This window comes from Xenopus laevis, chromosome 1S, assembly GCF_017654675.1.
Source record: "Xenopus laevis strain J_2021 chromosome 1S, Xenopus_laevis_v10.1, whole genome shotgun sequence".
Taxonomy (NCBI): Eukaryota; Metazoa; Chordata; class Amphibia; order Anura; family Pipidae; genus Xenopus; species Xenopus laevis.
In genome coordinates this window covers 93,357,493-93,379,990 of record NC_054372.1, presented here as the reverse complement: position 1 = coordinate 93,379,990, position 22,498 = coordinate 93,357,493, and the positions used below count along the sequence as shown (strand labels likewise).

The following is a 22,498-nucleotide window of genomic DNA, read 5'->3' as shown; positions in this document are numbered from 1 at the left end:
GATCCTTCACATATCTGAGCCCATTGCATGCCCAAAATTTGTAATCCAGGTCAGTGAGAAAATGTGGGAGCAACTTATTACACCACAGTGGAGCATGAGGTGAGTGATAGGTCAGACCCGTGGGAGTCAACAGTTTTTGAGCTAGCTGCCAGGCTTTGACGGTTGTGTCCATAGAGTGGGTAACCTGTGGGTGTGCCTCCTTCCCTCTATAAGGCAAAAGCCTCAAGGCCTCCCTCGAGCCCAGTATCCCAGCTTCTAAAGTACAGGATGCATTGGTACAGTCAGATTCAAACCACCATCGTACCGTTACCAATAAAGCAGCCAAGTAGTATAAGTACAAATTAGGGACGGCAAGAGCCACGGCCTGAGTGGACCTGTGTAATGTCGCCATACTGATTCTGGGGACCCGTTTGGCCCAAATAAAGGAGGAAATAGCGGAGTTCACTTGTTGAAAAAAGGATTTAGTAAGCCATACAGGAGAGTTCCTGAACATATAGAGAAATTTAGGAACATACTTCATTTTTAATAAGTTGATCCTACCGTATAATGACAATGGCAAAAACTCCCATTGGGCAAATTTGGCGACCATATCTGCAGTAATAGGATCTATATTGACTGTCTTGTATCGGGTAATCTCCTGAGTTATCCAAATCCCCAGGTACAAAAAGGTGTCAACCCATTGTAACGGAGAATTTGGAGATAACTGTCCTTTGGCCGCCCGATCCAAGGCAAATAACGTAGATTTGTGCCAGTTTACTCGAAGCCCAGAGTATTTCCCATTCTCAGTTATAAGTCCCAATAGATCATCAAGGGCCGGGCCAGGGTTTTCAAGGTATATCAACATGTCGTCAGCGTACAACGATATCTTTTCGGTCAGAGTACCAATTTTCAATCCCGTGATACCAGCAGAGTTACGAATTAGTTCTGCAAGCGGCTCAATCGCCAAACAAAACAAAAAAGGAGAGAGGGGGCAGCCCTGCCTGGTACCCCTCGCCAAATTGAAATCGACCGAGAGCATAGAGTTTGCCCTGATCTGAGCTACCGGTGAATGGTACAGTGCCTGAATCCACCCCACATACCTGGGGCCAAAACCATATCGCTTCAAGGTTTGCCACAGAAAGGCCCATTCGACTGAATCGAAGGCTTTCTCTGCATCTAATGCCACAATGGTGCGGGAGCTAGCATTATCATGCCTTACCTGTAGATGAGTAAAAAGCCTCCGAATGTTGACGTCAGTCGCCCTAGAGGGAATGAAGCCAGTTTGATCCGGGTGGACTAAATCTTGCATAAATGGTTTAAGCCTATTTGCCAACACTTTAGCTAGAATCTTGGCATCGCAGTTTATAAGCGATATAGGCCTATATGAAGTGCATTTTCGCGGATCTTTGCCTTTCTTAGGGATAATGGAAATATATGCACGGGACATGGACTCAGGCACTGCACCCCTCAGAGCTACATCGTTAAATATCGCCGTGAGCGGCCCCACCACCAAGGAGAGATGTTGTTTGTAAAACTCACCCGGGAGGCCGTCAGGGCCAGGGGCCTTGCCTGTAGGTAGCGATTTAATTACCTGCTCTACTTCTGACTGCATTATGAGCTCATCTAACCGTTCTTGTGTAGCATCGGAAAGGTATGGCAGTGGGACGGTTCCCAAATACTCAAGCAACTGTACATCAGAGCATATCACCTTCGAGGAATATAGTTCTTGGTAAAACTGACGAAATATATCCACAATGCATCGAGGTTGGGTTACCAACTCACCAGCATTATTCTCAATACAGGGAATGGAAGCCGTATTACACTCGTCTCGCACCAGCAGGGCTAAAAGCTTGCCAGCTTTGTCCCCCATCTCAAAAAGCCTATGCGATTGCTTCTGTATGGACGCCCGTGCCTGTTCGACGTTGGCCAGTGCAAGTAAGCGAGAGGACTGCAACCAGTCATTCCTATTCACATCAGTGGGGTCAGCTAGATACACCTGCTCCTTAGCTGCGGTTTCTGTTTCCAAGGAGCCAATTGTGTTACCCAATGCCCTTTTTGCCTGGCTGATTCCTGATATGTACACCCCCCTTGCTGTTGCTTTAAACGCTTCCCAGACTACAAATGTATCTGCAGTACCCGGGTTAAGCTGCCAGTATTGCACTAATGCAGGTTGGACTATGGGTTCAGTGGTAGTGGTACCTATCCAGTGTGAAGGGAGCCTCCAAATCTTATCAATAGGTTCGGCCCGTAGGACCAGCGTGAGCATCAGGGGGTCCGATATGCCCCTAGGTAAATATTCTACTGAAGACAATTTGGCTAGAACATCTGGGGATACAAAGGCCAAATCAATGCGAGAATGTGACTTATGTGTGGCCGAGTAACAGGAGTATTCCCTCGTATTCGGGTGTTTCCACCTCCATGCCTCAATAAGAGCACTGCTATCCGCCCAGCTATTTAGAGGTAGCTTGCTGTAATGCGAGCCAGTAGTCGTATCAACTGCCGGGTTCAAAACCGTATTATAATCCTCCAACAGTAAAATAGGAGATGGGACCATGTCTGCCATAAGCGTAACAAGGTGGGGTAGAAATTGGTGTTCAACAGCAGGGGGGGCATAGAGGCCAATATAAGCCTAACCCCGTTAAATCGGGCCTGGACAATTATATATCTCCCATTTTGATCCTGTTTGACCTTCTCTTCCTGACAATCAATATTCCTGTGCACCAGGATCGCCACTCCCCGAGAATAAGTGGAGTAGGTGGCATGAAAAGTTCTCCCTACCCAGGCCCGTTTAAGCGCTAAAATTTTTTGTCCCGAGAGGTGGGTTTCCTGGAGCACAAGAACATCCGGTTTGTGCCTTTTCACAAACTGGAACACTAAAGCTCTCTTTTCTTTAGTGCCCAAACCCCGTACATTCCAAGTAAGCAGTTTCAAAGACGCCATAAGTGTACAGTGCAAATAGGAACCGTCCGACTGCCAGCACACCTATGTCCCCTCCAACACCCCAGGAAAGAAAAGAGAATAGAGGGAGAAAGAAAGGAGGGACAGAAAAAACACAGAAAAAATACACAAACAAAAAATATACAATGGCAAGCATTATTACACATGGCATATCAACATATATGGGAATCCCCATAGGTAAATCAAGCATAGGACTATAAATCAGCCCGTATAGGCAAACCTAGCTGCCAAAACCCACTAACTCCCTCCCGCCCTGACCTTCCGAGCCGAAAACGGAGGTCCTAATCCCCAAACCTGTCTAACTAACTGAGGAGGCACCTGTTGGCTGGGGCTCCAATGTGTCTTACCCCGTATGCTGTCACAGTCCTGCAAATAGCCTTACTGCGCAAGGTGCACCAGACAAGGGGCCATCCGGCCCTAGCGATGATGGTTGTCGATCCATTGGCTGACTTCTGTCGGATCTGTAAAATAGCGGGTAGCCGCTCCATCAATTACCCGCAGTCTGCTGGGGTAAAGCATGCTGTATTTGATCTCTTTCTCCCGCAGTCTTCTTTTAACATCTTGGAAAGTGCGGCGTTGCCTTTGTATCTCCGCAGTAAAATCAGGATAGAATTTCAGCGTAGCGTTGAGAAAACGAACTTCGCCTTTTTTCCGAGCTGCAGACAAAATGGCGTCTCTATCTCTGTAATTCAAGAGACGCAGGATAAAAGGCCGCGGCGTCTCACCTGGTATGCGCCGCGTGGGAATCCTATGAGCCCTTTCCACAGTATAGGGAGAAGATGGTTTACGCGTCAGCCTCCACTGTCTCCTCTTACGGCTCCTTCTCTGCAGCAGGCGGGGGAAGGGGGGAGCGGGCCCTGGTGAAATGTCTCCCTCTGCTCCCCGTAGTTGTGCGTCAGTCTGCCACTGTCTTTTTTTAGGCTCCTTCTCCGCAGCAGGCAGGGGAAGGGGGGAGCAGGCCCTGGTGAAACTTCTGCCCCTGCTAACTGCAATTTAAAAAAAAAAAAAACGGCCAAAAAAAATTGTAAAAGATAAAAAGAGGCGCACAATTCTAGGTGGGGGCGACAGCCCCGGTAGCCCCCCCCGGTTCCGACACCTATGAATGTAATAGTTAGCCAAAAATTTCATGTATGAAGGCTGGAGTGACTGGATGTCTAACATACAGTGGTGTGAAAAACTATTTGCCCCCTTCCTGATTTCTTATTCTTTTGCATGTTTGTCACACAAAATGTTTCTGATCATCAAACACATTTAACTATTAGTCAAAGATAACACAAGTAAACACAAAATGCAGTTTTTAAATGAGGGTTTTTATTATTTAGGGAGAAAAGAAATCCAAACCTGTGTGAAAAAGTAATTGCCCCCTGAACCTAATAACTGGTTGGGCCACCCTTAGCAGCAATAACTGCAATCAAGCGTTTGCGATAACTTGCAACGAGTCTTTTACAGCGCTCTGGAGGAATTTTGGCCCACTCATCTTTGCAGAATTGTTGTAATTCAGCTTTATTTCAGGGTTTTAAGCCTTTTTAAGGTCATGCCACAACATCTCAATAGGATTCAGGTCAGGACTTTGACTAGGCCACTCCAAAGTCTTCATTTTGTTTTTGTTCAGCCATTCAGAGGTGGATTTGCTGGTGTGTTTTGGGTCATTGTCCTGCTGCAGCACCCAAGATCGCTTCAGCTTGAGTTGACGAACAGATGGCCGGACATTCTCCTTCAGGATTTTTTGGTAGACAGTAGAATTCATGGTTCCATCTATCACAGCAAGTCTTCCAGGTCCTGAAGCAGCAAAACAACCCCAGACCATCACACTACCACCACCATATTTTACTGTTGGTATGATGTTCTTTTTCTGAAATGCTGTGTTACTTTTACGCCAGATGTAACGGGACGCGCACCTTCCAAAAAGTTCAACTTTTGTCTCGTCGGTCCACAAGGTATTTTCCCAAAAGTCTTGGCAATCATTGAGATGTTTTTTTAGCAAAATTGAGACGAGCCTTAATGTTCTTTTTGCTTAAAAGTGGTTTGCGCCTTGGAAATCTGCCATGAAGTCCGTTTTTGCCCAGTCTCTTTCTTATGGTGGAGTCGTGAACACTGACCTTAATTGAGGCAAGTGAGGCCTGCAGTTCTTTAGATGTTGTCCTGGGGTCTTTTGTGGCCTCTCGGATGAGTTGTCTCTGCGCTCTTGGGGTAATTTTGGTCGGCCGGCCACTCCTGGGAAGGTTCACCACTGTTCCATGTTTTTGCCATTTGTGGATAATGGCTCTCACTGTGGTTCGCTGGAGTCCCAAAGCTTTAGAAATGGCTTTATAACCTTTGAAATTGAACTCAGGTGTGATAAACCACAGTTAAGTTATTTTTTAACAAGGGGGGCAATCACTTTTTCACACAGGCCCATGTAGATTTGGAGTTTTTTTTCTCCCTTAATAACGTAAACCTTCATTTAAAAACTGCATTTTGTGTTCAATTATGTTATCTTTGACTAATAGTTAACGGTTTTTGATGAGCAGAAACATTTAAGTGTGACAAACATGCAAAAGAATAAGAAATCAGGAAGGGGGCAAATAGTTTTTCACACCACTGTAATATCCAGAAAACTACTTTTCAGCTCTATAACTGAGTTAGTCAGCAACTTGAAGGGGGGGCAAATGGGACATAACTGTTCAGTGAGTTTGCATTTGATCCTCAGCATTCAGCTCAGATTCAAAAGCAACATATATGACCCATATGCCCCCCTCTCAAGTCTCTGATTGGTTACTCCCTGGTAACCAGGATAACCAGTCAGTGTAAACCAAGAGAGCTGAAAAGCAGGAAGTAGTGTTCAGGCTATTACGTTACACATCCAGTCACTCCAGCCTTTATACATTACATTTTTGCCTAACTAACTATATAAGAAACATTTTTTATTTTGCACAGCCTATTTACCCAGTTTTTATTTTTACACTGAACAATTCCTTTAATAAAGTATACAATTACAACAATGTATCATTACAAAGTATTTAAAACATAGCATTTAGTACATACCAAATACTGGGTCCCAAAAAACAGCAGAAAGGCAGATAAGTTGGTGTGTTGAAGAATCAGAAGATAAATTCAGAAACAAATTTATCAGTATCGTTAATTTGTAGCAACATTTTCTTTCTAGAGGACATTTGTCATTGCTCCCAAGCAGAGCAATAGCAAGCAGAACTACAAGAAATAGTACACTTCTATGGCACTACTTAGAGGGTTATTTATTAAAGTCCGATTTTTTTCAGGTTGGACTTTTAAAGGGGGAAAGCACCTTTTTTTCATAGAAAAAAAAACCTTGTCTTTTTCAAGATTTATTAAACACAGATGGTGTTAAAAGTCTGAATAAAAAGTACTCCATCTCAGACCTGCTGAGTTCATCTAGAAGTCAATAGCAGATGTCCTCTTGATATCCTAATCTGCGCCTGGTTTCATTCAATACTCCGAAGATTTTGTGGTTTTCGGGTGTCAAATCCGAAAAGTTGCTGTTTTTGTCGACAAATCCAAAAAAAATGTTTTCAGATTTTTTCACCATTTTATTGAGTTCCCCCCCCCGCACAAGACCTTTTTAGGAACATTTATTGATAAATGGGGGGGGGGGGAGTCAGATCAGTAGTTTTCAGAAAATAGTGAGAACTTTTCAGATTTTGATAACACCCTTATGGGCAGATTTATCAAAGGTCAAATTTCGACTTCATGTGAATTTTTTACTCTAATAAATTTGAATATACTCGAAATTAGAATGTGAGGTAATTTAACAAACACTCTAAAACTCAAACGAATATTACCGCCTCGAAAACTCAAATCTAATTCGACTAAATGCGAATGTCAGAAGGCTATTATCTTTAAATGGGTCACTGGACCTCTGCCATTGACTACGACATCAACTCAGCAGGTTTTAGGTGGTGAATAGTCTAATTTGAATTGTTCCCAAGGTGAAGGTTTGATAAAAGAGCCCAAAGCCACCATTTATGTACATGAAACATGTCCTCAGATGCCTCTACCAGGCACTTTTCATTTTCTGTAAACACTTAAGCACCCAGCCCAAATCCTCTTTCTCAAGCAAGAAATAGCTAGAAGAAACTGGTTTATAAGATGACTTTGTTATGCTTTTGGCAATTAATCCTAAATCCTTCAAATGACACAGAATAATGCAGAAAAACCAGACAGAGCTGGCTTTTAATCGAAGAGTATTCTTCCCCATGATTAAATTAATTAAGAGAAATTTGCAGACACCTTCATAGAGCCTATGCCCTTTTATAGAGAATTTAGAATAGAAAATATCTTTACTGCCACTTCCCACTCTAGTATGATCTTTATAATTTAGCTATACTAAGTAAATGAGCTACACATGCGAAAAGCACATTACATTATAGGGAATAGTGATTAAAACCCATAAGTTCTTTTTACATGGGCATACATAAAAATTGTACTCATTGAAAGCAATAGGACCAGACATCATTACTACATTGACAACTATTTGTGCTCTTTGCCCAATTTTACCTGCAAAAGTACATTTTAAATTAGTATATTGGGGATATTTTACACTGCTTTAAGCATCTGGAATGAATGAAACTATTCTAGAAGCAGATGATTTAATATAAAGGTATGGGATCTCTTATCCAGAAACCCAACATAAATAAATTAGTAAGGTCATCTTTCATAGAGTCCATTTTGAGTGAATATTTTGAAGAGTGAAGATTTCCTTTTTCCCTGTAATAAGAAATCTGATCCTTACACTTGATCTTTGCTTTAGAAACACTACTATTTTTTATATAAATGTAGCAATGGGGGCAGCCATTGAAAGGAAAAAGGGCTCAGGTTACACAGAAGATGGCAAATAAGCTCTGTAGAACATAATTGTGGTATCTGTTATCCGCTATTTAACCTGTGCCATATAGCCTTTTTTTCAATTTCCACCATTGCTACACAGCAGCTTGTTTATACAAACTATAGTAGTGTTTCTGAAGCAAACAGGTCAGTTTTACCACTGCAGGGCAACAGTACTGTTATTTTTATTACTTTAAAACACTTAAACTTGTTGGTGTTACTGTTCCTTTAAACAAACTGCATAAATCCACAATAGTGGCAATTCTATTGGGTTATTTTTATGTTTTGCAGTAGACTTAGGGTATGGAGTTTCAAACTTTAGGTGCAAAGCATTACTCAATTTATAAATATATTTCTAAAAAAAAATATTTCTAAAAACCCCATAGGATTGAATATAAAGTGAGTGAGATTTTCCATGGAGAGTTCTAATCTCTAATCTTTGCATCTTTTACTTACTTTTAAATTTACATACCTCTAAAAAAAAAAAATTATTTTAGGGCAGGCATGTCCAAAGTGCAGCCCGGGGGCCAATTGCGGCCCGTTTTCAAATTTACACTGGCCCTCCATCATGAAAATTAATAATAATGAGACCCTCCAGCACAGTACGATCAGGAATCCTTTAGCAGTAATATTTGGGCACATTAGTGAAATGATCTGCTACTTGGTCTATACTTCTGGTCTATAGAGATGCGCCACTCTCACATACTTCTTTAGGGCTGAATGTGTCAATAGACGTACTGATGTGCCAGTACAGTAAACTAAAGAAGTATGGCGTCACTATGTTCCAGTAAGTGTCTATTGCTAACATCTTCAGCACACAGGCCCAAATATTACTGCTACGATTACTTGATTCCTGTAATTTAATGTTAATTTTCACCTCACCAAATCTGGCCCTCTTTGCAAAAAGTTTGGGCACCCCTGTTTTAGGGGCATGTTACTGCTCCTTGTGTAAAGTAACCTGTCAACATAAAACTGCCCAATTGTCCCATTTTGACATTTAAATGGCAGCATCTCATAAATGTGTGGTAGCTACATTTAATTAAAGGAACAGTAACACCAAAAAATGAAAGTATTTTAAAGTAATGAAAATATCATGTACTGTTGCCCTGCACTGGTAAAACATCTGTTTGCTTCAAAAACTCTACTATAGTTCAAATAAACAAGCTGTATGTAGCAATGGCGGAAATTGAAAAAAGGCTATATGACAGGTTAAATAGTGGATAACATTATGTTCTACAGAGTGGAACCTGAGCCGTTTCTCCTTTGAATAGTTGCCATTGCGATACAGCAGCTTATTAATATAAACAATGGTAGTGTTTCTGAAGCAAACAGCAGGGAAACACTGCATTACATTTTTAATACTTTAAAACACTTTTGTGTTTTGTGTTGTGATGTTACTGTTCCTTTAATTCTCTGTTTTTACATTTTGTCAACATACCAACCAAATTAAAATTCCAGATAGATCAGGATTGTTTAGCCTGTAGCCCTGCAGCTGTAGCCGAACTCTCATAAGCAAAATATTCATGTTTTGCTTTGCAGGGTCAGTCCCAATTAGAGTTTACCCAATGTCAGGCCAAAGTGAACTTTTGACAATCATATCAGCTGTGATCTGTTGGTTGTTACTAAAAAAGGTACAAAACAAAAACTGTGGTACCGTGTTAGCCAGTAGCAAATATAACAAATAAAAAAACAAACAAATACAAAAAGTATTGTAGAAGTGAGACCTATATTGGCTAACAATAAAAAAAATACATTGCAAGCTTTCGGAGCACCAAGGCCCCTTCGTCAGGCAAAATATGAAGGGGCCTTGGTACTGGCTTATATGTCGTGGCCCACTGATAGGTCTGCCCGACTAAGATCTTGCTGAAAATCAGCCAGTTATTCTCGATCACTAGTTTATTTAAGAAAAAAATAGTCGTGTTTTGTCACAGAAGAAATGTCACACACACAAACAAAAATCACATTGTTCCAGTGAGGTTGATTATTTTAAATGCATTAATACACTGGGGGGGGGGGGGGTAAACAAAGTTGGTGAGACAATTTCCATTCAATATAAACTCTGCCGAGTTTTTTCATGTGATTTTTTTCTATAATAAATCACCACTCTTCAAGGTTCTTAAAATGTTCTTGTGTTTTGAAGAAAACACACAAGCTCAAATTATTATAAATTATTTTTACGAAACGCTGATTTATTTTGGCCGGAGTTTTAAAGGGGAAAAAAAACCTTGAATTTTTCATGATTTATGAAACAATGATGGTGTTAAAAGTCTGAATAAAAAAGTACCCCATCTCAAACCTGCCGAGGTCCTGTAGAAGTCAATGGCAGATGTTCTGTTTACAATTGGAAGATATCATAATCTGCGTTGGGTTTCATGCAATAACCAGATTAATTTGTGGTTTACGGGTGATAACCTGAGTGCCAAATCCGGAAAAAAAAAATGTACAATTCGGATTTTGTTTACGATTTTATTGAGACTTTTTCCACACATCATTATTAAATTTATTGATAAATACGGTAAAAATGTGCGTGGGCGTTTGGATCGAAGTGGTTTTAAGAAAATAGTGAGGAATTTTTAGAATTTTAGTAAATAACCCCCTTAAAGTTAAAATACTCCAACCAAGTTAATTGTTAATTGTATTACATCCTGTTCAAAAGAAGAGTTAATTTTTATAAATGATAAGTTCTAATGCACTCGTTGCACTTCGATTTCCGGAGTTGTCCGAAGGGGGGGGGAAGTCTGTGCAGATTTGGTTGGAGTGGCTTTCCAAAAATAGTGAGATAAATTCGGGTTTTAACCCCCTTAATGTACGTGCCCCGTACTCAATTGATTGATATGTTTGTAGGGACTCATAAGTGTAATGGCCCTTAAGGCTTCATTCCCTGCCAGTGCCTTCTTTCCCTGTTGCTGGGTTAAACCCCATGTAACTTATTATGCATAATTTGCATACCTATTTCATTGGTCCTAGTTAGAGACCACTTCCTGCAGCATGGTAGCCAGGGCAGCCATCGGGGGGGGGGGGAGTTGTAGGGGGCCCGAGGGTAAGGGGGGCCTGGCCTGGCCACGCCACACTTACTTGATTATCCGGGCCCCCATCTTTGTGAGAGCTGCTGACTTCGGGAAGGCATGGATGTTTAAGGGGCCCTGGCCACCAATTTTCTTATAATGTGTGTGGGGTCCTAGCCACCAATATTTTTTAATGGGGGGACCCTGACCACCAATATCTTTTTATTAACATGTGGGAACCCTAGCCACCAATATTTTTTTACTGTGTGGTGGGGGGTGGACCTGTGGGTTGGGCAGACCTGTAGGTGGAGCTTGCGGTGGGCGCAGCCCAGGGGGCCCAGGAAATTTTGTTGTATGGGGCCCTGCGATTTCTAATGGCGGTCCTGATGGTAGCAAAGTGCTTTGCAGGGGGGTGGTCCTTCCTCTTTGGCCTGCAGCAGTTGACTTGGGCAGTTGTTCCACTGAGCCTGGAGTCAACAAGGCCCCAGAAGTGTTAGGCCCTAAAGGTACAACCCTTTAGTGAAGTCGGGGTACAGCATACCTCCCAACATTTTGGAAATAAAAAGAGGGACAAAAAAAGTCTGCGGCAAAAATGTTTTGCTGAAATACTATGGTTTCCATAAGGCATGTTATATATTAAAAGGAAGTTGCTACTTTAAAAGCTTAGCCAATGATAAACAAAACTCCAAAGAACCAAGAGGGGTTACCAAACTTTTTCATATGACTGTATATGCTTTATTCTACAGATTACTTTAGGAATATTTTTAAGGTGTGAATCTACAAAAAGCAATCAGAGTTGTGCGAGTATATTTTGTGAGGCAATGCATAAACAAGTCATTTATACCACATTATATCACACACATATCACAATGTTATCCCAAACCACAAGTGCAGGGTAAATGTACATTTATATATAAAAGGCTTTTAACGACAGAGTAATATACTCCAACAATTGTTTCAATACAGTACCAGGGTACACTGTAAATCTCCAGTCCATACATATATAGTACTTGGTTCCCAAATTGCAGCCAGGCAGGGGATGTCCAACACAGGGAGGTGAGAGCACTGTTTAGAGGGGCTTAGCTGATTACAAAAGAATGATTACAAAATCTATTTGCTATATTTACTGTATTTCTCATGGGATTTAATTAGGGTGAGATCTACGGTGAAAAGTTATTTGCTGCCGTACTCTTCAAACTACGAATGAAGACGAATACATCCACGTTTTCATATACAGTTAACCTTTTTGTGAACTTGGGAGAACAAAGACCGAACGCGGAACTTTAAAAAGTAGCCGGAACTGAAAATAAAAAACTCAACAACACTGACCTAAAAATTGTCATTTCCTTCGATCACTGCAGCACGTGACTACATTCCTATGACAACAGCGATATCAAGCCAGAAAGAACCCTCCAGGTATCCGTAGTTCCACCACCTTTGCACTGTAAGCACCTACTTGCGCTTGCCTTAGCATTAGAACAAACTGGGCTCACAGGACTTCCATGCGAAACTGCTTTGATGTTCTTATTATCATTCGGGTTTAATTGTGAATCACTTATGTTTCATCAGCAAATTAAGTCGGCCAAGCTCCCATGAGGTGGTACCACGTGACGTTGTAAACTTCCCAGTTCGTGAACGTGCTGTTGCTTGGTAAAGAACATGGGCGGAGTTAGCGCGACCACGCTCCCATCCTTTAGCTCAGTTCTCGGGCACACGCCTAGTCCTGGCCCAATCGTGATATGTAGTTTGAGGCGCGCAGCCCTGGGCAGTGCAAAGTTTCGGCACTGTGATTGGCGCAGTGAGGTGACAGGAGCTGGGCGGGGCTACAGCGCTAGTTACATAAGGTCGTCGTCTGAGGCGGGCCTTCGCCATTTTGAGATATTCCGACGGACGCGACTGAAAGCGGGGGGTTTTCTGGTTCTTTGACCAGAGAGGCCGGATGGTGAAATCCTCCCTCCAGCGGATACTCAATAGCCATTGCTTTGCCAGAGAAAAAGAAGGAAATAAAAGAAACGACGCCATGCCTCTTCTGAGTATACCCAGTAGTAGTGAAAGGTAGGCGGCCGTCGTCATACTGGCAATTGAACTCTTGCGCATGTCTCCGCAGATCACTGCCTTTACTGTTCCCTTTTTTGTGGCGTTTGTCTAGAACTGGAAATCCATGTTTCGATACGACCTGTGTCGCAATCCCTTTGTTTATACGACCTGTGTAATGCGAATCACCTTGTCCCACATTGTTTGTGTGACTGGCTGTAGGCTAAATCGTAATGCAGTTCCTGAGGGGGCCTCACACAAACCCTGTCTGTCTTCAGGCAAATAGTGTCTAAAGCCAGTCTGGCCAGGGACTTTGGAAGCTGCCAATAAACAACTTGAAGGCCCGTGTCGCCATCCATGTTGTGTACCTATAATAAAACCTTTCATTTACTAATCCATGACTATTTTACGCTTAAATGTTTTCTTTGTACTGTAAATTCGTGGTGTAACCTACTGTTGGCCAAACCTTTAGACTCGGTGGCCGTCTCCCATAGACTCCATTTTATCCAAATAATCCAATTTTTTTTTAAAATGATTTCCCTTTTCTCTGTAATAATAAAACAGTTCCTTGTACCTGATCCCAACTGAGATATAATTAATCCTTATTGGAAGCAAAACCAGTCTATTGGGTTTATTTAATGTTCAAATTAATTTCCAGCAGACTTAAGGCACGAAGACCCAAATTACGGAAAGATCAGTTATCCAGAAAACCCCATTTCCCAAGCATTCTGGATAACAGGTCCCATACCTGTACCTATTAAATGCTATTTCTCTCATTTAGGTTTGTACATTCACCGTAACATAAACCTTGACCCTTTAAGGGTTTTGATAATTTGTGAAATGCTTGGTTTTTAGTTTATGTAGGTGCATAATGCCAGATGGCCTTCGTTTTAATTTTATTTTCTAGTTAATTACAAAAACTGACTTCTGTGCTAATTTAATGCGGGTCGTACGTCCCAACTGATGTGAATTGCAACCTTGGTGGGTACATGTAATTACAGAAGTTATATAAGCATAGGGAACCCCAGCAGACAAATCTCTGTATGTCCTACATTAATAGTGTCTCCTATTCCAGGAACAGCTGTATTTATTCTAGACTCTCTGTAGTGGCAGTTTCACCGAATAAGCTGACTGTGTGACGTGACAATCGGTAGCCATTAGTCAGTGCTTCATGGCATGGGAGGGTTCAGACATTTCTTTGCTTGTCGGGGGGGCGGGAATACACCGTGCTGTTTCTTGACATGAACCAAAACCTGTATTTAGCAAATCAGGGTAACGGTGTATTTAATATAGTATTATATATTTAATATATATATATATATTAATATATAACACTGTGCAGGCTATTTAGGTTCATGGGGAACATTTTCTGACCATTATACCTGTTGCTCCGATTGTATGTCAGATTCTGATCAAGTACAGGAATGGGATGTATTACACAGGATGCCTGGGGTTTTTCCATAATTTGGCTCTCCCTTTAAAAATAAAAATAAATATTAGGATTGCACCGAATCCAGGATTCGGTTCGGGATTCAGCCTTTTTCAGCAGGATTCGGATTTGGCCGAATCCTTCTGCCCAGCCGAACCGAATCCTAATTTGCATATGCACAAAACAAGGAAGTAAAAAATGTTTTCCCCTCCCCAACCCCTAATTAGCATATGCAAATTAGGGTTCGGTATTCGGCCGAATCTTTCGCAAAGGATTCGGGGGTTTGGCCGAATCCAAAATAGTGGATCCCTAATAAATATATATATATATATGTGTGTGTGTATATATATATATGTGTGTGTGTGTGTGTGTGTGTGTGTGTGTGTGTGTGTGTGTGTGTGTGTATATATATATATATATATATATATATATATATATATATATATATATATATATATATATATATATATATATATATATATATATATAAAATCTACGCGTTTCGGTACCTCAAGGGACAGTCATCACATCCTGATGACAGTCCCTTGAGGTACCAAAACACTTAGATGTTTATATGATTCAGTAAAGGACTTCTAACAACCTTTATGCCGTGAGTGCTTACTTTTATTTTTGGACTTTATATTGAATTGGGTTAGCACCCGGCAAATTATCGAATGGCGGAGGTGAGTGCCGGCAACCAATGGTTCTATCTATCTCTCCAATAGGTCTGTGTTGGAATGTCTGATATCATGAAGCTTAGGCTTGAGTTCAAGGTACGGTTTTATTACAGAGAAAAGGGAAATTGTAAAAAAAAATTACTCCATGGGAGATGGCCTTTTATAATTCAAAGTTTCAAACTGGCTTCTGATTAAGAGGTTACAATGTAATTCTCCTACCGCACACCTGTAGTTCACCAATCCTGCAAGCTGGTGGTGCGTTCCTTCCGTTGACCCGGCCGGGTCCCTTAGCAACCAATGTGTAAAAGAAACGGATCCGCAGAAACGTTGATGTTTGGTGGCTGACTAAAAAGGGGATATTCCCCGACTGCACTAATCGGTGTGTGTGCGGATCCGTTTCTTTTACACATTCTGATTAAGAGGTGCCATACCTGTAAATGGAAGAATGCATGACCATGGTTAGGTTTTGTTTCCTGCTGGCAAATTTAATATACTGTGTGCCACTGGTCTTCATTTATTTTGGATTAGTGATGTATGGTACTGTTTAAAAATGGGTTGCATTGAGATGGCTTACTCTTTGGTTTACAGCATTTCTCTAGTGTATCTAATCTTGTCACAATAGAATGGGCATTCTACTTAAATCTCTCCATAATTGGTCATCAGAGCCACCCGCTGGTCTGGATTCTGCTTGAGGAATCAGAGATTTGGAACCTTCTGTTGCAGATTAACTCTTGTTTCTTATTCAGTCTCTGTAAATTTCAACCTTTATACAACTTTAGGCCAATGACTGAAATTAAACTTGTTTGGCTCTTGTTGACTTATGGAATGAAAATAAAACTAAACTAGTTTGCCTTTTGTTAATATTCTTTTGTCCAGTGGGCTGCATGTTCTACTAGTTTATGCTTAAAGATTTTATATTTATTGTCATTAGGCAGAAAGGGGTGCCTGCTTTGATTAGACATGTCTGTAGTGTGTATCCTGTGTCCATTTGTGCTTCCTAACAAAAATGTTTGTACAGAATGAGGACTCTGGCTGGACATATCCAGGTGTTTGATGCCTCCCAACATGGCCAAAGGCCTGTAGATTGAGTTTATGTATGGCAGGGGTGTCCAAACGTTTGGCTCGTCGGGCCACATTGGAAAAAGACAAAATTGTCTGGGGCCACACATGAAATACACAAACACATTTGATTTCTAAAAGTAAAGCAAATACACAGAAAAGAACTACAATGCCAGTTGGATAACCAGATGGAGCTACACACTGGAATATGGGACACCTGGATATTAAATAGACGTATTATTATATTATTATTACTAACTTGGCAATGGGCAGAGTCCCCCCTCCTCCTATTTCCTTGGGAACTAAGCATTTCAAGGTGGGCCGCATTCAAATGCATCCTGGGCCGCATGTGGCCCTCGGGCCGCAGTTTGGACACCCCTGATGTATGGTATCTTTCAGGGCATTGGAGAAGTCATGTAATCGGACTATACTGAAAAGCTGGATAGTGTTGATAGAGGAAATGTTGGGGTAATTGCACATAAGGTTTGTCATCCACGAGTAATTGACACTATAGGCAGGTGACAAACTCGAAAAATTGTCAACATATTTAACTTGTCATTATACAGTGACCCTGAGTAATCGAGAAAATACCTATTTACGCATTTCCTTGTTAGCTGGGTTTGCAGTATGTACAGTAAGTCTAATGGATGGCAAGGTATATTCCGGAGATAGACTCCCATGTGACGCAATTTTTGTGGGCAACATCGCCATGCATGCTGTTGCCTTTAGGTCACATGTTTAGGCTAGAATGAATCTGCATTTTTAAGCAATCTGTTTCAGTTTGTCAAGCTAGACAAACGTTTCACAGGCAGATGCTATCCTGTATCATAGTTGCTACAGTAGGCTATTTGCTTTTGTTCATTTGTTCCTTGGCAAGCAGGACACTCTAGTATTATAATATAAAAACTATCATCCTATGACTTTATAGGCTTGTCATTCATCTAATTTCTTTTGTTAGATGGTTTCTAAACATTCTATGGCTATTTTGAGCTTTTGATTCAGCTTAAAAAATATAAACCTTTCATGGTGCTTTGTCAGTGTGCTTAAATGAATGGAATAATTATTACAAATATAGATATTGGCATTCTTCCCTCGGAAGTCGGTATGTCTACAAAATGGATGCTTTTATTCTCTGCATATGTATTAACCCATCTGCAAATGGCTGCTGTTCACAGGACTAACAAATCCCTTGTGGGCATCTGCTTGCTACATCTGCTGAGATGACGCAAGCAAAAAATGAGCTGCGGGGTGAGATATGATGCATAGGGAGGAGCAAAGCTTTTGAACAGAAAAGAGGAGGTAGTGATATTTTAAACAGTATTAAGGTTTGATGCTTGCCTCCAAAATATATGTATATTGCTTATTAGATGTGCAAACTTTTTCCTTTCTGCGTTCTAATATGTTGTTGTGTGATAGATATGTACTGCTTTGTATTAACTGTTGTGTGTTTTCCACCAATTCAGCTGTGAAGGGTTTTTGTTTATTATTAAAAACTTTACAACAGAACTTCAGAAACACAACAACACAAATTTAGCTGTGAAGGGGTTACAGATCTTGCATAACAAACATGACTTTAGGCTCAGGGTGTGCAGTAGCTAAAGGTCTTGCTCTGCTTCATAGGTTTTTTTATATCTGAAGTAGAGATACTATCTGTAAAACAATTCATTAAAAAATTCAAATGATAGGGGTATAATGTCAAACGAGCTGTCATTTTTCTACAATTTTAGACTGCATTAATTTACCTTAACTTGTTTTTTTTTCTTCTTAGTTCCAGGGCTTCTTTCAATTGCTGTAGTAACCTGGGTCCCGGGCCTCGGTGGTGTTCCTGATGTCCCTCACCCACCCCTGAAGATCCCAGGTGGGCGAGGGAATAGTCAGAGGGATCACAATCTTTCAGCTAATTTATTTTATTCTGTAAGTATTGTACTAGCATTTGCAAGTTACTGTTTAGCTATGTTATTGTCCAAAAAAAAATCTGTGAAAAACCTTAGCAGCTGAACAAGTGTCACCAAACACTAATCTGAGAAGTGTGCCTAAAGCTCATGCGTTGATGATCGTAGTACAGGTAGCAGATGCTGCATTTCCCATAGATGACTAACAAAACCGAGGGACATCTTGAGCCCTTCTGCTGTGGCAATGGTGCTCAAAATGGCCTTGAAAGGCATTAGCCTTTACAAGGGCTTTCTGTGACAGTTTGTCAACAGATTATCTAAGGCTGTATTTAACATCATAAGGTAGCACTTGGTTTAGACATGTAATAACTGGGCTAAACACAAGATGATTGCATACCATGCAATAAAAAGATTTTTGTCATAAATATGCTTGTTAGAAGTGAATTAATATAAAGTAATTCTTTCTCCCAGCACATGCTACATATTAGAATTGTGCTGTCAGAAGCTGGTTGGACTGCATGTGTGTAAACTTGAATCGAGGTGGGGGAGGCATGTAATTTTTTCTCCTGTCTTACCACTTTATTCTTGAAAGAACTGCTAGTTCTTTCCATCTTGCTATTTAAAATGCTGTTTGGTTGTTGGGGTTATTCAGAGCATTGCTTTGTTACTATGGTAGTTTATCTAAGCAACCAGGCTGCAGAGTTTCTTAATGAAAAGATAAATTTAAAATTGACCAGTAAAGTTTTTTTTTCATACCAAAGTAAGTTTTAAAGGTGAACTACCCCTTTAGTATGAATTGTCGTTATCACGTAACATTAACCCTTTGCTTGGCAAAATGTGTTTTACTATGCTTAATTTCTAGACAATGCATTCTGCAGAAAGAAATGGTGGCAGTAAACCCTTTTTCAACATTAGATTAGTGGATAGGCTTCTGAACTTTTCCATAAAAGGTGGTCTGCTTTTTTGCTTTGCTTATGTTCAGCACAAGCCTTGCTTATTGAATTCATGTTGAAAAGGGGCATAGGCCTTTTTAATAGACTCCCTTCCATGCAAGTTAATCAATGATTGCTGAAACTTGAAGCTCAGGTTCAGAAAATATACTATTGGTAAAAATTCTTGTTTATCCTGTATGCTATATATTTCAAGATTTTTATTCTGTAAATATTAACACATGCTCGTTTTGGCTGCTAAATTGGACCCTGTGGGCAATGGGAGATTGCCTTTCCCTCCAGTAAGGAACAGTTAACACTTTCAGAACTGGTGTACATGATCTTAATCATTCTCTAAGCATTGTTTACAGTGTTTTCAATGACCCTGCTATTCCACATTTTGGGACTGCTTTATTGTAAGTATTAATACAACGTAGCTTGTCTGAGGGAGTCATAGGCATGCTTCTCAATATAATATTGAGGTCTACGTTTGGCTGCAGTCCTCCAGTTTGGGATTACAAATTATATAAATGTGCACATAACATGACATTTATTTTCAAGATTAAAGGTTTGTGATATATTTGTAGAAATTCTAGTGGTGTCTTGTTGTTTATAGGATAATAGGCTGAATATAACAGAGGAGCTTACATCCAACAACAGGACCAGAATACTCAATGTCCAATCAAGTCTGACAGATGGCAAGCAAGTGAGTTGGAGAGCTGTGCTAAACAATAACAACCTCTACATAGAAATGCCAAGTGGTTCTCTACCTGATGGCAGCAAAGACAGGTATGTTTAATTTTCTTTACATAGTAGTAGAATTTAGAATGTATAAAGAAAACCCCACATCTGAATGATTAATGCCCACCTATCACCATGAGTTCTTATTTATAATCTTTGCTCGAATGGCTGGCTGCAAACCACCACTTAGTAAATTGTAAATGTTGTTTTAAAATGTGACTGTATAGTGCTGGCCTACAATATGTTTTTGTTGCCTGGTGTTTTTTCCCTTCCCCTGAAGTCTGCTTCCATTTTTTTGTAAATGTTAGTCTGCATGATCCTACATATTTGGGCTCATGATATGAGAGGAATACTTAAGCGTGAAAATAAAAACTGTAAATAGGCTGTGCAAAATAAATATTTCTAATATAGTTATCCAAAAATGTAATGTATAAACTAGAGTGGCTGGATTTGTAACATAGCCTGTACACTTCTTCCTGCTTTTCAGCTCTCTAACTCTGAGCTAGTCAGCGACTTGAAGGGGGGCCACAGTGAGTTTGCAATTGATCTTCAGCATTCAGCTCAGGTTCAAAAGCAACAGAAATGACCCATGTGGCCCCCTTCAAGTCATTGATTGGTTACTGCCTGGTAACCAGTCAGTGGAAACCAAGAGAGTTGAAAAGGAGGAAGTTGGGCTATGTTAGACATCCAGTCACTCCAGGAGTTTAAATTGTAAGAGCTTTACATCAACTGGATGTGAGCTTATCATCATAAGGGTATTGCCTTGGAAATTACATTGTTTTACAATGCAGTGCATGCTTGTCATGCTATGTTCATGATTGTTCGTGGTATCTTAATATGCCACATATTAAATGTGAAACTATGTACGTTAGCATCTACTTGCATTTGCAATATTTTTTTCCCTACCTATTTAGTTTTGCAATTCTACTGGAATATGCAGAAGAGCAACTTCAAGTGGATCATGTCTTTATCTGCTTCCACAAGAACAGGGATGATAGAGGTATCTGTTACATTTTTGGTTTTTTCAAATGTTGGCATTAAGACAACTATACCATAAAACCTTGTATATTGAACTTGCTTCACTGGCCTATGTATTCAGAATCTCTAATAGATGACCCAGGCCTTCAAAGTTGTTATAATAGTGCAAAATCTTGGATTTTAAGAGGGTCTGTCTTCTCTGGGATGTTGTTGAGAAGCTAAGCTTTGTAGTCATTTCTAATTAATTAGGTTTTCTGTTATATAAGATAAAACTACAGGGCAGATTATCAGTCTAATATGAATTGCACTGGTTTTGATGCTACCTTGTACCGAGAATTAGAATTAATTACTAGTCAGCCTTCTATTTGTGACATTTGTATTCACTATACACAGTTCATTTAGTCCCTAAACGTGTGACTGATGGCAGCACAGAATGTGTTGTGAATCGACAGAAAAGACAGGGAGCTACTGGGGCATCTTAAGGGACACGGGTCTTCAGTGCTGAAGGTCTGTGGTTGCCCATGGCTTGTTCAAAACCCCAAAACAATGTGTACCATTTCTACCCTAAGTTGTAAAACTTAACTTTTTGTTCTTTAAAATCCCTACTTGACATAAGTGTTTCCTGAGCTTTAACTTGTTGCTAAAGGGCACAATGACCATTAACATGGCCTACGCAAGGCTTTGTGTAGCTAGAACACTTAGGTGCAGATTTACTAAGGTTCGAATGGCGAGTTCAATTTTTTTATTTTTTGGGGGGTTGAAACTCACAATTTCGAATTTAAAATCACAAACTGGAGTTTGAATTCCAGTGTAAGATTTATTAGTCAGACCCTTCAAAAATTCGAATATTGGCCACCTAAAACTTGCCAAGTTCATGTAGAAGTCAATAGCAGAGGTCCCTTAAACTATTTTAAGATGTTAATAGTAGTGATGAGTTTTGCTGTGAAAATGATGCCCGTGGACTTTTTTTTCGCAGTTTGAATTTGATTCAAATTTTCGTGTCGGGACTATTTGATTGGATTTGAGACATTGGAGATTTTCCTAAATATGTCCAAATTGTGAATAAAATCTAATTTGTTAAAAAAAATTCACATTCTTGAATTTAAAAATGTAAAATGTAATTTACATTGAATTAAAATGAAATTAGCATAACTACTCTGCTTAAACTGTAGTGCTTTACTAAGAACCATATTTTTTTTCTTTAGCTATGCTTCTCCGAACTTTCAGATTCTTGGGCTTTGAGATTGTGATACCTGGACATCCCCTTGTCCCTAAGAGACCAGATGCTTGCTTTATGGCTTACACCTTTGAAAGAGATTCTTCTGATGAAGATTAGACAGCCCTGCAATTTTTGCTTTTTGTTTTTTCTTTTTGCCCTCCCCACATCTCGAGCTGGAATGTGAGAAATCATGTCAATTTAAGCTGTTGATTTATGCTTGTGCCCATATGGGTCTGAGAGAAGACACAAGATTTTGAGATTTTCATCATATTCTGAATTTTTTTTTTGTCTGCACGTTATGAATAAATGCCACTCCAATTTATTGCTATATGAATGGAGGTTTAATGTGTTTTGTGATAGTACTTTTCTTTCATTCTAAATAAAACATTTCTATTTTACTTTCTCTGTTTACAGGTAAAGATCCTTACTGAAATGGGATTTTACAGTAGTATAAATGAATACTAAATGGTCACACCGTACATGTGTTAACATTACAAACAAGGCACACTTGCTTTCTCATCCCTCTTCTGTATGTGAAAAGGACACTTGCAGAGAACACATAATTTGTTATGTAACAGTAACGTTTTATACGGGTTAGTACCATAAAAGCAAGCAATAGTTGGTTGGTCTGGTATTCTGAACCAAGGCAAACTCTATATAGTGGATAAAATCGCTTCCAAGCATGGAGAAGGTGACATCCTAGGTGCCATTCCCCCCAACATCAGTTAGCCAAGACTGCGATAGCGCAGTGTATTGTAG

At 40.1% G+C, this 22,498-nt stretch overlaps 2 protein-coding genes across 3 annotated transcripts in view; one reads left to right on the top strand and one right to left on the bottom strand.

The window, feature by feature from the left end:
- Positions 1 to 12,486, bottom strand: part of jsrp1.S (junctional sarcoplasmic reticulum protein 1 S homeolog) — a 49,359-nt gene extending 36,873 nt beyond the window's left edge. The window contains exon 1 of one of the 2 annotated variants that reach the window (XM_018243637.2): positions 12,111 to 12,486. The gene's annotated coding sequence lies outside the window, so the exon portion shown is untranslated. Of the gene's footprint in view, positions 1 to 11,750; positions 12,075 to 12,110 lie in introns of those variants that run through there. The other variant, XM_018243638.2, reaches the window with a different exon arrangement.
- A 188-nt stretch (positions 12,487 to 12,674) lies between these two features.
- oaz1.S (ornithine decarboxylase antizyme 1 S homeolog) lies at positions 12,675 to 22,142 on the top strand. Its single transcript, NM_001086576.1, is given in 5 exon segments — positions 12,675 to 12,836; positions 17,749 to 17,894; positions 19,418 to 19,590; positions 20,457 to 20,542; positions 21,726 to 22,142. Coding segments are annotated over 5 exon segments (651 nt in total). The 5' UTR covers positions 12,675 to 12,720; the 3' UTR covers positions 21,857 to 22,142.
- The last annotated feature ends 356 nt before the right edge of the window (positions 22,143 to 22,498 follow it).